The 11,176-nt window shown below is 35.4% G+C and overlaps 1 protein-coding gene across 1 annotated transcript in view; it reads right to left on the minus strand.

Moving 5' to 3' along the window:
* MINDY3 (MINDY lysine 48 deubiquitinase 3) overlaps positions 1-10,044 on the minus strand; it is a gene marked incomplete at its 3' end in the record, with an annotated part of 38,153 nt that extends 28,109 nt beyond the window's left edge. Inside the window, 5 exon segments of the mRNA XM_029086240.1 lie at positions 3,263-3,436; positions 3,889-3,946; positions 6,055-6,134; positions 9,457-9,561; positions 9,984-10,044. Of these exon segments, the coding sequence (XP_028942073.1) occupies positions 3,263-3,436; positions 3,889-3,946; positions 6,055-6,134; positions 9,457-9,561; positions 9,984-10,044 (478 nt within the window).
* Between the last annotated feature and the right edge of the window lie 1,132 nt (positions 10,045-11,176).

The following is an 11,176-nucleotide window of genomic DNA, read 5'->3' on the forward strand; positions in this document are numbered from 1 at the left end:
TTCCCCTTTTAATGCTTATTTATTGCAAACAAATAAGTAGAATTATTCTACACTGTGTTACACATCTTATTTTTAAATAAATTATCATTATTTTATTTTAATAATGGATAAATAGCTTTTCAAACCAGTGTTATGTCTAAGACAGAAAAAAATACAGCATTAGTGTCTTCCCAAGTTCAACACAGGCTTTATACCTTTGTCCTCTCACAACATTTCCAAACCAAGGAGATTAAATTAACTTTTAAAATCTAGTTTTCTTTTACCAACAGGAAGTTATACTTGCCATTGTGTAATTACTGAATTCTATAGGCATTCAAATATTAAGACTGAAGTAGTCTTAGTGAACTCTATATCCATAAGGACTTCATCTTCCTGCTAGGAGAATAATACACAAAACAGACAGATCTGCTTTCTGATAAAGGCTTTAATGCTGAATATTTAAACAATGCGTGATCATCTAGCTACTGAATTTGACTGCGTACATTTCATTAAGGACCTGAAGCCATTAGGGCTCATACTACTGAACAGTTCTTCCCACAAGAATTCCAGAAAGGGCTTTTTATGCCCTTTCTGACTGTATTTTGAAAGATGCATTTGATTGCTTATGTGCAAATACAACTGATTCTCCAGCAATAGAATACTTTCATTTTCTACTTCAGAAATAAGGCAGTAGTAGTCTTAAGTGTTAGTTTTTGTCTTTTGAAAAACTACACGGAATTGATAAAATTAGGTTACCAAGAGCAAAACTAGACTTAAGAAAATGTACTTTCAAGGTATTTTTTTAAAAAGACATGAAACAATGAATCTAAATTGCAGGAAATGCTACAGGAACTAACTCTGCTCCAAGAACTACGTTTTTGTAAGCAGAAAGTTAGAGGGACTAAATCATATAAAGCAATCTTTGAACCTGGGAACTTGCACTACTACAGTCAACACATGGCCAACAAGTCACTGGTATACATCACAAAAGCAGATGAAAAACGCTATTGCATTCAGTAAGTGTGCTCGAATCCACCTTTTGTTCACACAGCAGGATGATAGGCAGTTTCATTCCATTACTACAGAACAGAGTGAAATGGTAAGAGAACTATTATTTGAAACAAAGGGAAAGGAGTAGAAATCCTGAAGAGAAGTGTAGCTATACATAACCCAAACAAGGCTAAAAAAGAGACGGTGCTTAGTGGACAGGAAAAGAACGAACAGCAATAGAACATGAGCTGTATGAGAAATACAATTGTATAGAAACATTTAAAAATTATACTCTATCATGCTGTGTCTAATCACATTTCATTGTTTTATTATAAATATATTTCCATGATCAATTCCCAAACAGCTGTAGCCTGCCACATGGAATTGTATTTGTAATACTCCTCCAGGCACACAACCCATCCCTTAAGTGGTACCAAGTACGACAATAGCAAGCAAGAAATAGAAGTATTCCTTTGCACTAGCAGTACCAGAACACTGCATTATTAACAATACCTTCTTCTCTACATCTTTGACCCAAGCCTAACTAGGCAAGAAGCTGGTCTATAGTTAAATAGTAGGACAGAATAGAAAAAAACCCTAACAAATATATCTTAAATCACAGAGTGTTTTGCATTATATGTATAAGGCAAAATACTGTTTGATCTGTAGAGTACATGCAGGAGTGTACACACAGGTACATTCAGTGTCTAGCAGAGAACATAGAATGTGAACAGGGAAAGAAACTAACGCTGCTCATGACAAAAGCAGACTGTTCATGGTAAATGTATCCTGCTCCTCCTAAGCACATTCCAAGGTATTAAGGACAAGTCAGGCAGAACCTGTAGTCTTGTACAGAAATATGAAAAATGTATCTATGTAACAGAATTGATTAGTTCATTAAGTGTCAGTGCTGAGAGTAATTATTAATTGACTATGTGTTTAAAAAGACTTCCTGTTGAACATTTTCCAGAGTTAGAAGTTCTTTAGAATAAGGCAATATATTAATAAAGAGGACAGTAAAAGCCTATTGATAACTAGGCTTTGCTTTACTTTTTCTTCAAAGGAAACTTCCAAATATGAGCAGGAGCTTTAGAGACAACTGGAAAATCCACAGAAATTGGGTATTTCAGAGTTATAACTGCCTTATCATTATCTTTCAAAGGATCATTTTTTTTAACAGAAAATTGTAGATACAGCTTTCTATATAACAACTTTTCTTAATTAAAAAACCCCTGCTCACTTTGGAATTTTTATGTGGTGATCTTCTGTTTTTATTAAAAAAAATTATTATTAGTTTTTATTGTTTGAGCCTTCTAAAGCACGTGGGGTATTTGACAGAAGCAGATGAAGATGACTTGTAACATAAAGACCTCCAGCACTACTAATTGCAAGCTGTGCAGGTATAAATCGACTTGTATAATTCTTACTTCATAGTTATGCCACAAACTGCTGAATAACATATTCCTTCCATCAAAAGATGGCACCTTTACAAGCAAGTTCTCATGTGAAGAGTTTTTCATACTTCTTAAGAGACACATTGGAAACAAAAACTAAAAGAAAAAGCTTATCTTTTAACACATTAGGTATCTCCTATTAAAAGATAAATAAATACACATCTCAATGATCACACGTGCACTGATAAACTTTTCATGTCACTGGCTCCACAGCAGTTAGGTATGAATGGATGCTGTATCTTAGTGCAACAGATGATGCTCACCAGATCCTTGATGACAGTAACTAACGAAGGAATCAAGACATTTGCAAAAAGCAGGTAACTGAAAAATTCTAACGTACAAAAAATTCTGCTGATCTACTAGAAAGGGACTCGATTAAGCTGTTTTGGTACTCCATAGAATCAAAGGGAAAAAGGCTAATTCTTCATAACAGGGGATCCAGAATATTTTAGAACAGATAAAGCTTTGCAGAATTTCCTTCAAAAGCTCTTCTGAAATAAAGCAAGAAGTGACAAGTTAAAATATTCCTCTAGTGTTAGGAAGCACGTAGATTTTTCCAAATTAAAGACACATCAGGTCCCAATAAATTACAAAATAAAATTGAAAAGATTATGGAAATTGCTTAAATTCAAGAGAAAAATGAATGTTAGAACGATAGCACATTCCTTTCGACAAAAAGGATCAATGTCTCTAATTGCAACAGACAAAAGTCTGTCTACTGCTAATGGAATCAGAAAGGCAAAAACCCCATCTGTGTAATTATAAAAAGCAGTGTCCCTTCAAAACCAATGTAATACTTCACTAAGTGATGGGTAATTTAGTATAGAAATACATCTTACAAGGTTGTTCCTCTTGACGACTAGATACTGCAGGGCTTTCAGAAATACTAGCAGGTTCTTCAGTTGTTTTTCCTCTTATCCACGTTGCCAGAGAGTATGACTCAGAATTATCAGAACAAGCCATTTCCAAAATATCACATAATGTATGACAGAGAAGGTTCTTCTGCTCCTCTTCTGTAAGATCAGAAACCTACATGAGTTCAATTGCTGCTAATCAGTATCTTATATAAGCTACTAATATCTTTTTTTATACATTAATGTTATCTTTTATCTTATTAATCATTACTGTTAACTGCTGTTTGACTATATTGGAACAAAGAATTATAAAGCTGTCTTTAGAAAAATCTGTTTTAATATGATTTCTAATCCATTCCCTTTCCTAATAATAGATATCAATCAAATATTTATAAAGCACAGAAGTACTATGGACAGGCATAGACGTCACAAATGGGAGTTTAGAGACATGTAGCATACATACTGTATGCCTCATAAAATGGCATGGAAGCACACTTAGACAAAAAGAAAGTGTAAAATATTTTAAATTCCTTGTATGAGGACAGGCTTTAGAAATAATTCAAACAGAAAAAACAAAGAGAAAAAAAAAAAAAAAAAAGAGGTCTCAGTACCTGGACAGTCTCTCCAAGTAGATTTTTCACTGGTAAAAAGCCTCTTCAAAAGGAATGCCTTTGTTATCGAAGCATAAAATAGTATTAAAATACAAGACAACACAAAACTTTTACATTATGTCACAAGCTCTATACCAAAGCATTTTTGCTCATTATTAGAAGGGCTTCACGCTGCCCATCGTTCAGTAAGAGACCCCGAGCCTGCACTGTTTACTGTTTACATTATTGAAACACTTCAAATACAGAGAATGCATATTTACATAAACATCTCCAGATGTTTATGTAAATAGAGCAAGACTGCAGCAATGGAGGCACAAATATTTTGTAATGTATCTGATGAGTAGTACAGGAAACTCCAGTCACTCAGACAAACCCTTTTACTAGTTAAAAAGCCCGCATTTTTAACTATTGCAAGTTGTGATTTGTAGATGAGATTAAAGAAAACCTATGCATCTCCATATCCCCGCTTCGTTTTCCATCAACACTAATGTTGCAATTAAAAAAAACAAAAACAAAAACAAAAAAAAAAGATCTGCTCTAAGTTACAGAGAAGGAATAATGAAAGAATAAACTTTGGAAAGCAGACTCTTGGTCTTTCTAATTACTCTACTAGATGCTGGTATTTTAAGGTATTTGCAGCACCTTAAAAATACCTCCTTCAACTTTCACTTCTTCCCTGACAAACTCACCTTGTTCTTCTTTCACAGATCTTTCAAACACGTTTCTTAGTAATTCACAGCAGCAGTAGGCACTGCAAGATCTGTTTGATCCCCTCCTCTTTTCCTAGCTAGAACTTAACTATTTTCACACATGCTTTAAATACTTGATTTCAAGGAAGTTGAACTACATATAAATCTGGAAAAACAGTGCCTATAAGAACATTTGATATGGTAAAGACTTGGCACTGCCTTTAAGGAGCTGGCTGGTCCTATTCTTTACTCTCTCCAATCCCCACAAACAGAAGACTTCTAATTCTAACATCAGAGACCACACATGCTACATCTGGTTTGAAGACCACAGAACTATGCAATTGATAATAAAATACTTTTCTATTGATTGTTTACAACCTAAACAAGTGGCACTCCTTCCTGTGGTACAAGTCTTTTGGTGGGACCAGCATCTAGACTGTCTTGAAGTAACTAAAACAGAGATTTTAGGACTATCACATTACACAGACCAGAGATGCAAGCAATTCCACGATGTCAGTTACCTGACCCAGATACTTTCCAGTTCATATCAGATTAACTCTGCTACATGACTTTGATATCTCCCGTATCAGTGGACAAGACCTCAACTCATACCTAGACATACCCGCAGAATTTGATCTGTGTATAAAAGGAGTCAAGAGCAGGTTACCAGAAAAAGTAATCTGGCCCATGACTCTATGTCTGCCTGTCTCTACAGGGTGCTCCTAAGAGAATGAAGAGCAGTTGCAGATTAGACAAACTGCTCTAGCAGAATGCATCCAGCCTGCAGGTCATTATCTACACAGCAGTCAGAATTGCCTCAGAAATGGCATCTCTAAGAATACGCACGTAGCCTACAAGATACATTGGAGTAAGAAAACAAAAAAATCACAATCACAGTTGGTTGAGCATATCTGAAGCACAACTGAAATCCTACACACATATTTAGAATAAAATATATTCACCTGACATTCTTTGATTATTCTGCTAACTAGGACTTCAAAAGTATAACATTTCTCTTTTTCTTACATATTAAATATAAGTTCATAGGTTTGAAAACTGATTACTTCAAGTATTTATATAATACAGTTTGCTAAAGCAGCCATTGCGACACAGATATTACCCTTCTTAAGGATTAATTAATTCTTAATTTGAGAGTTGAGAAAGGATTAGGATTACATATATATCTGACCTTTTACTTCTCCCCTTTATACTGCACTCCCCATTTTAAAGTTACTTCTGCTTGGATCAACCTGTTGCACTTCCTCAAACAAATCCATTTTGCAAAATTATAGTTCAAAATCAGCCCACCTCTGTCTTTTTACTGAGATTTTTTTGTCTTCTCCAGACTATAATTATGAAATCAAAATGCGATTGATCTGCAATTTTTTAATATTTATTTTAGTTCCACATATATAGAGAAAAGAACAAATCTTGGGCTTAATAATTTTAAACCATTCCTATAATAAATGCATGTTACCTGTACAGGTGCAATCACTGCACAAGGGCCACCTTCAAATTGTTCTAAGGCAGTTGATTCAGACTCACTAAAGATAAATCCTGTAAAATGAAAAAAGCCTGTATTTAGTGAAATATGTAAACAAGCACATGTTTATGCATACTCCTTCCTTAACAGAAATGACATCTGATTTATTCACCTTTAAAGATTAGCTAAATTTTCAAGATTTTTTTCTGCTGATAATGCAACAGAATGTGGTTAAACTATCTGAAGAACAAAAGTCATGAATAGCAGTGAGAGCACAGAATTGAATTATTTACCTCAGCAATGAACTCACTACCACAAGGGCCAACAGCTAGGCTTTTAAACAAAAGGATTTTTTAACAGTAAAATGTTCACTAGAACAAACTTGGTTGGATATTTAAACCATAGTTTTTATTTTATTATGGTTTATTTCTTATAAAACAATTAAAATTTGTCTGTAAATTATAATATTTTGTCTCACATTAAAAAAAAAAAAAATCATCTTTGGACCTTCACTGAAAATGCGTAATACATTTCTGTTCCCTACGAAGGGCACAATATGCCTCCCACTGATCTCATTTTCGGCCTATCAGTGCTTCTTATTAAGACTGGAATATTCTGAGTAACTCAAATACTTACTTGCAACCACTGAAGCAAGCCTGTAAAATGGTGTTCTTTCACAGAAGATACACTCTGTTCACTGAGATGCAAGATCACCTCTTTCCCCCTCCCTCTTTAATGTATTTGTATTTCAGAATTATCTTACAATCACATAATAGAGCAAACATTGGAGCAATTACTGCTAAATTGTTTGTAACCACCTTGCCCTTAAACTTGTCTTCAAGATACAGTGATTCATAGCTTGCATTTCTCATACATAAACATATATACATGGACAATTACCTTGATGAAGCTGACACACAGCAACTTACAGTGAGTGATATTTTGCACTATTATTTAAAGTGCTGATAACATTGTGCTGAAATGACTCTAGTTCAGTGTAATCTGGAAACCATGCAACTGTAGTCAGCAAATAACCAGCAAGCACAAGCAAGTTGGGGCAGGGAGAAAGGGGATAGATACACATGCATATTTTTGCAGCAGTGTAGTCTCAGTGGAAAGAATATTCAATGTTTCTTTCCCACAATTTCTCCTTTTCCTGATTCTGCATCATTACATGCTGCCATATCAAAAGCATCCCTAACCCCTGGATGATAATTTGAACTGGGGAAATGCATCCCCCAGTGCAGACTTCCACACTACTGCATGACAGGCAGAGGACATCCCAAGCAGCACAAGAGAGGGCTACTGCATGTTTTGTAGACAGTATTTAATCATAGAAATTATAGTTGTTCAAACACAATGCAAATTTTTTTAAGATGGATCAATGCAGCCATAGTTCTTAACAAACAGGGTTTCTGTTGTATCTGACAGAAGACTCCAGGTTTTGGGTTTTTTTTTAACTGAATGTGCAAATGTGCATTACAAAGATGTACTTTATATCCAAAGCCCAGATGCAGATCAAGCCTACATACTTAGATCTGGCATCACCTAATGTAGCAATGAAGCTTCATTAATCCATACTTCAACCAAAGTTTGCACTAGTGTCATCTCACTTGCCTGTTAACATGCCCCAGTAAGAAATATCACCAGTCCTTTAAACTTTCTTAACTAGTTTGTGCAGAATTATCCATATTAAAAGGTAAGTGTTCCTCTACTTTGAAGCGTTACTGCATGCCACCTAAGCACACTGTAACAACAGGGTTTTTTTAGTTGTTTTAATGATTTAGCCACTGCAGAAAAACAACATACTTGGACGTGGTACTGTTAAACCACACTTAAGAAATCCTGAATTTGTTTCACATTCTTCAGGCTTCTTATAGAAAGCACGAACTGTCTCAGCTTAACCCTGCCCTATTTTTCAAAACTGCTTCCTAAAAATAAAGAAAAATCAGGTGTGATCCATCAGAGTGAATACAAATTTAAGACAGACAATGCAAAATTGATATTACACAGAATTTGACAGAATACAACCACAGGAAAAAAAACACATATAATACCTAAAGGAAAACTTCATTTCTTTTTACCTAAATGCTGCTTAATGCTTAATAAACATCAAGGTTCTAAAAGCTGTTAAAGAAAAAATGGGCTTCAGAGATTTTGCTTTTGCTGTCTTTTTAAAAACTTCTACAAAATCAGAAGGTAGCTCAGGTAAAATCTCAGAAACCAGCACTCTGAAGTCCAGCTGGGTTCAAATCCACTGCAGCCTGGAATCACACCCACTTACCTTTTTTGCCCTCCACAATAATCACATCTTGGGCAATCTCTATAAACACACATCAACACCATGCTCTTCTTTATAATTTGTAGGAATGGCCTGGCCAACCTTTAAGCTATCAACTAAGACTAGCATCTTTGATACAGACTAATTTCTACTTACTCTCACTCTTAACCAGTCATACCCACCACACAGCTCTTTTCACTCAAGATAAAGTTTCAAGAGCAAAACAGATGTAATGCAGTCAAAATAATCTTTATTATTCTGCCTGCCTTTTATCCATGAGCATAATTATAATCATTTACCTATAAGAAACATAAAATAGTATAATTATCACTCATCTTCCTTGTCATTTATAGCTCTATTAAACGCTCCAATGACCCAATTTTTTCCAACATCACTACTGCTCTAATGCTTTAACTGTTCTGTTGGCAAGGAGTAGATCTAGATTCCTGTTGGTAAAGTGTATTGCCCAATATTTTGAGTTACGGTGACTATGATATTACTAAATCTGTCTTTATATCCTTTATCCACTATTAATCAGAGAAAACAAAATTTTATTCTCTTTATTTCCCCAAAACTTGGCATTTACCAAGGCCCATATTTCTTTTCTTATACCTAATTCTTAGATCTTCTACATACAGTGTGCCAAAATGAACATATGATATTCTTTTTGGCACACTATATGTAGAAGAGCTAAGAACGTATGACGTATGCTCTGTGACAGAGCACTGGAACAGGCTGCCCAGAGAGGTTGTGGAGTCTCCTTCTCTGGAGATATTTAAGACTTGCCTGGATAAAGTCCCTGTACAACTTGTACAACCTGCTTTGGCAGGGAGGTTGGACTAGATGATCTCCAGAGGTTCCTTCCAACACCTACCATTCTGTGATTCTGTGACTTAGTTACCTGCTCTTGTATTTCATCTAACACTCCACATCATGGTTCAAAGCACTACAAAACCCATTCATTCTTCTAATAAGACCACCCACCACTTTCCTGAATCTTTTTATTATTTGTATATTTCTAAAAAATATTTTTTTTACATGCAAGACACTCTAGACATTAGTAACGCTGCCATTTTATAAAGAACTCTGTGTTTTCACTCTGTGCAAGAATCATTCTAGCTGAACAAAAGAGATAAGAGGAGTAGCTAAAGAGCATGTAACATTAACTACATGAGAAAAAAACCTTGTTCCATCTCTGATCCAATGCAGCTACAAAGATGCTGCATGATTTTTTGTCTTGTTCTCTGCTAAGCCGGCCTCTCACCATGGAACTGTATTTCTCTTTCTCTTTTGGGATACAAGAACTGCTTGACAAATACACTAGAAAAATCCATTACTTTCCAAGTACAAGGTTTACAACATGACTTAATGTTTGGTCCTTTCTCTGGAGCTGGGTGTTGACTGATAGACACATTTTGCACATGGCTTTGAGTTTTCAAAGTGTATTTTTATAGTAAAATGAAACTTCTAAAACTTTCTGGAGGGGAAAAAAAAACCCCCAAAAACCCCAAACAAACCAACTTTTTCCCACACAAAAAAATAAAGCATTTACTACAGCAATACCACAACAGAACTCACTTAATGGGTTGTGGATAAAGAGCCAGGAAGTCCTAGAAGGGTTTGAGGAAAGTATCCAAATTACCTGGTAGGCTACCACTAAATGAGGCAACGAGCTGCCAGAAAACAAGGTAAGATTCCAACATGTCTGCCTTTCTTCACATCTTTGTAAAACAAAACAACTCTGAAACTTCTGAATTTTGATTGAAACTTCTGAATTTGTACCCTGGTAAGAGCCTTCTACGTGACCACTCCTCAAGACCTTTTATTTTCCTTAAGCCTGTCAGCCTTATCCAGAGTAAAGCATGGACTCATTAACATCATATCTTTTCCTCAAGTAAGGACAATGTGTTTTCAGATATCCCTTTTTGGGCCCAGACAGCAGCAAAGAATTTTAGGGTTCACTAATTATTTAGATAATTGTGTTACAGAGAATTTCAAATTATGATTGCTTTATGTGTATTCCAACTACATTAGCCACAATGCCCATTAGCCAGAAAATACAATCTTCTTAACACCTTAACTTACATGTTATGTTCACACCCCGTTTTTCCACAGTGAATGGTATATTTGATTCTCCTTCCAGTTTAAGAGTGCTGAAAGGGTTTTTACATACACATAATGACACAGACAGTCCCTCAAAAAAAGCCTGTATTTCTACTCTAAAGCCTAACTTTTCATTCAGCAAGCTTCACAAGAGGTTTTGTGTTCTTCAGAATTAATTCATTCTTTTAAGACAACTCTGCATAATGGAAGTACATGAAATAAACACCTGAATCTTATATACAATAGGAAAGGACTTGACAGTCTGTCTAAAACAGCAAGACATAGTTATTTCATCTTGAAAGATAGAATCACTACCCCCAAACCAATATGCCACTCCAAGGGAGGAAAGAAAAAAAGAAGTCTACCAGTATAAAATTGAGAACAGAAATTCTTCCCTAGAGAAGGCTGTTGGGTAGCTCTTCTCAGCAGCAAGTCCCTGCTGTTTTTCCAACAGCTACTGTTGTCTCATATTTAACAGCAGTATGGCTTGTGTTAACAAGAAAGACCACTTCCTATTGGCAGAAGTAGCAACACCTATCTGAACTGAAACAACAACTTCCTACTTAAACAGAAGCTCTAAGTTGGTAGTCATCAGCACTTTTTTGTTTGAAGACCTCAATACTCTTTCCACACGATGTGCAGGTTTGGCTTCTAACTTCTTAATTTTTACAGATGCCTTAAGCAGTCCACAGACCATGGCCTGAAGACCACTCACCAAAGTTTACTTCGGTA

Source organism: Antrostomus carolinensis, unplaced genomic scaffold (assembly GCF_000700745.2).
Source record: "Antrostomus carolinensis isolate BGI_N321 unplaced genomic scaffold, ASM70074v2 scaffold10418, whole genome shotgun sequence".
NCBI lineage: Eukaryota > Metazoa > Chordata > Aves > Caprimulgiformes > Caprimulgidae > Antrostomus > Antrostomus carolinensis.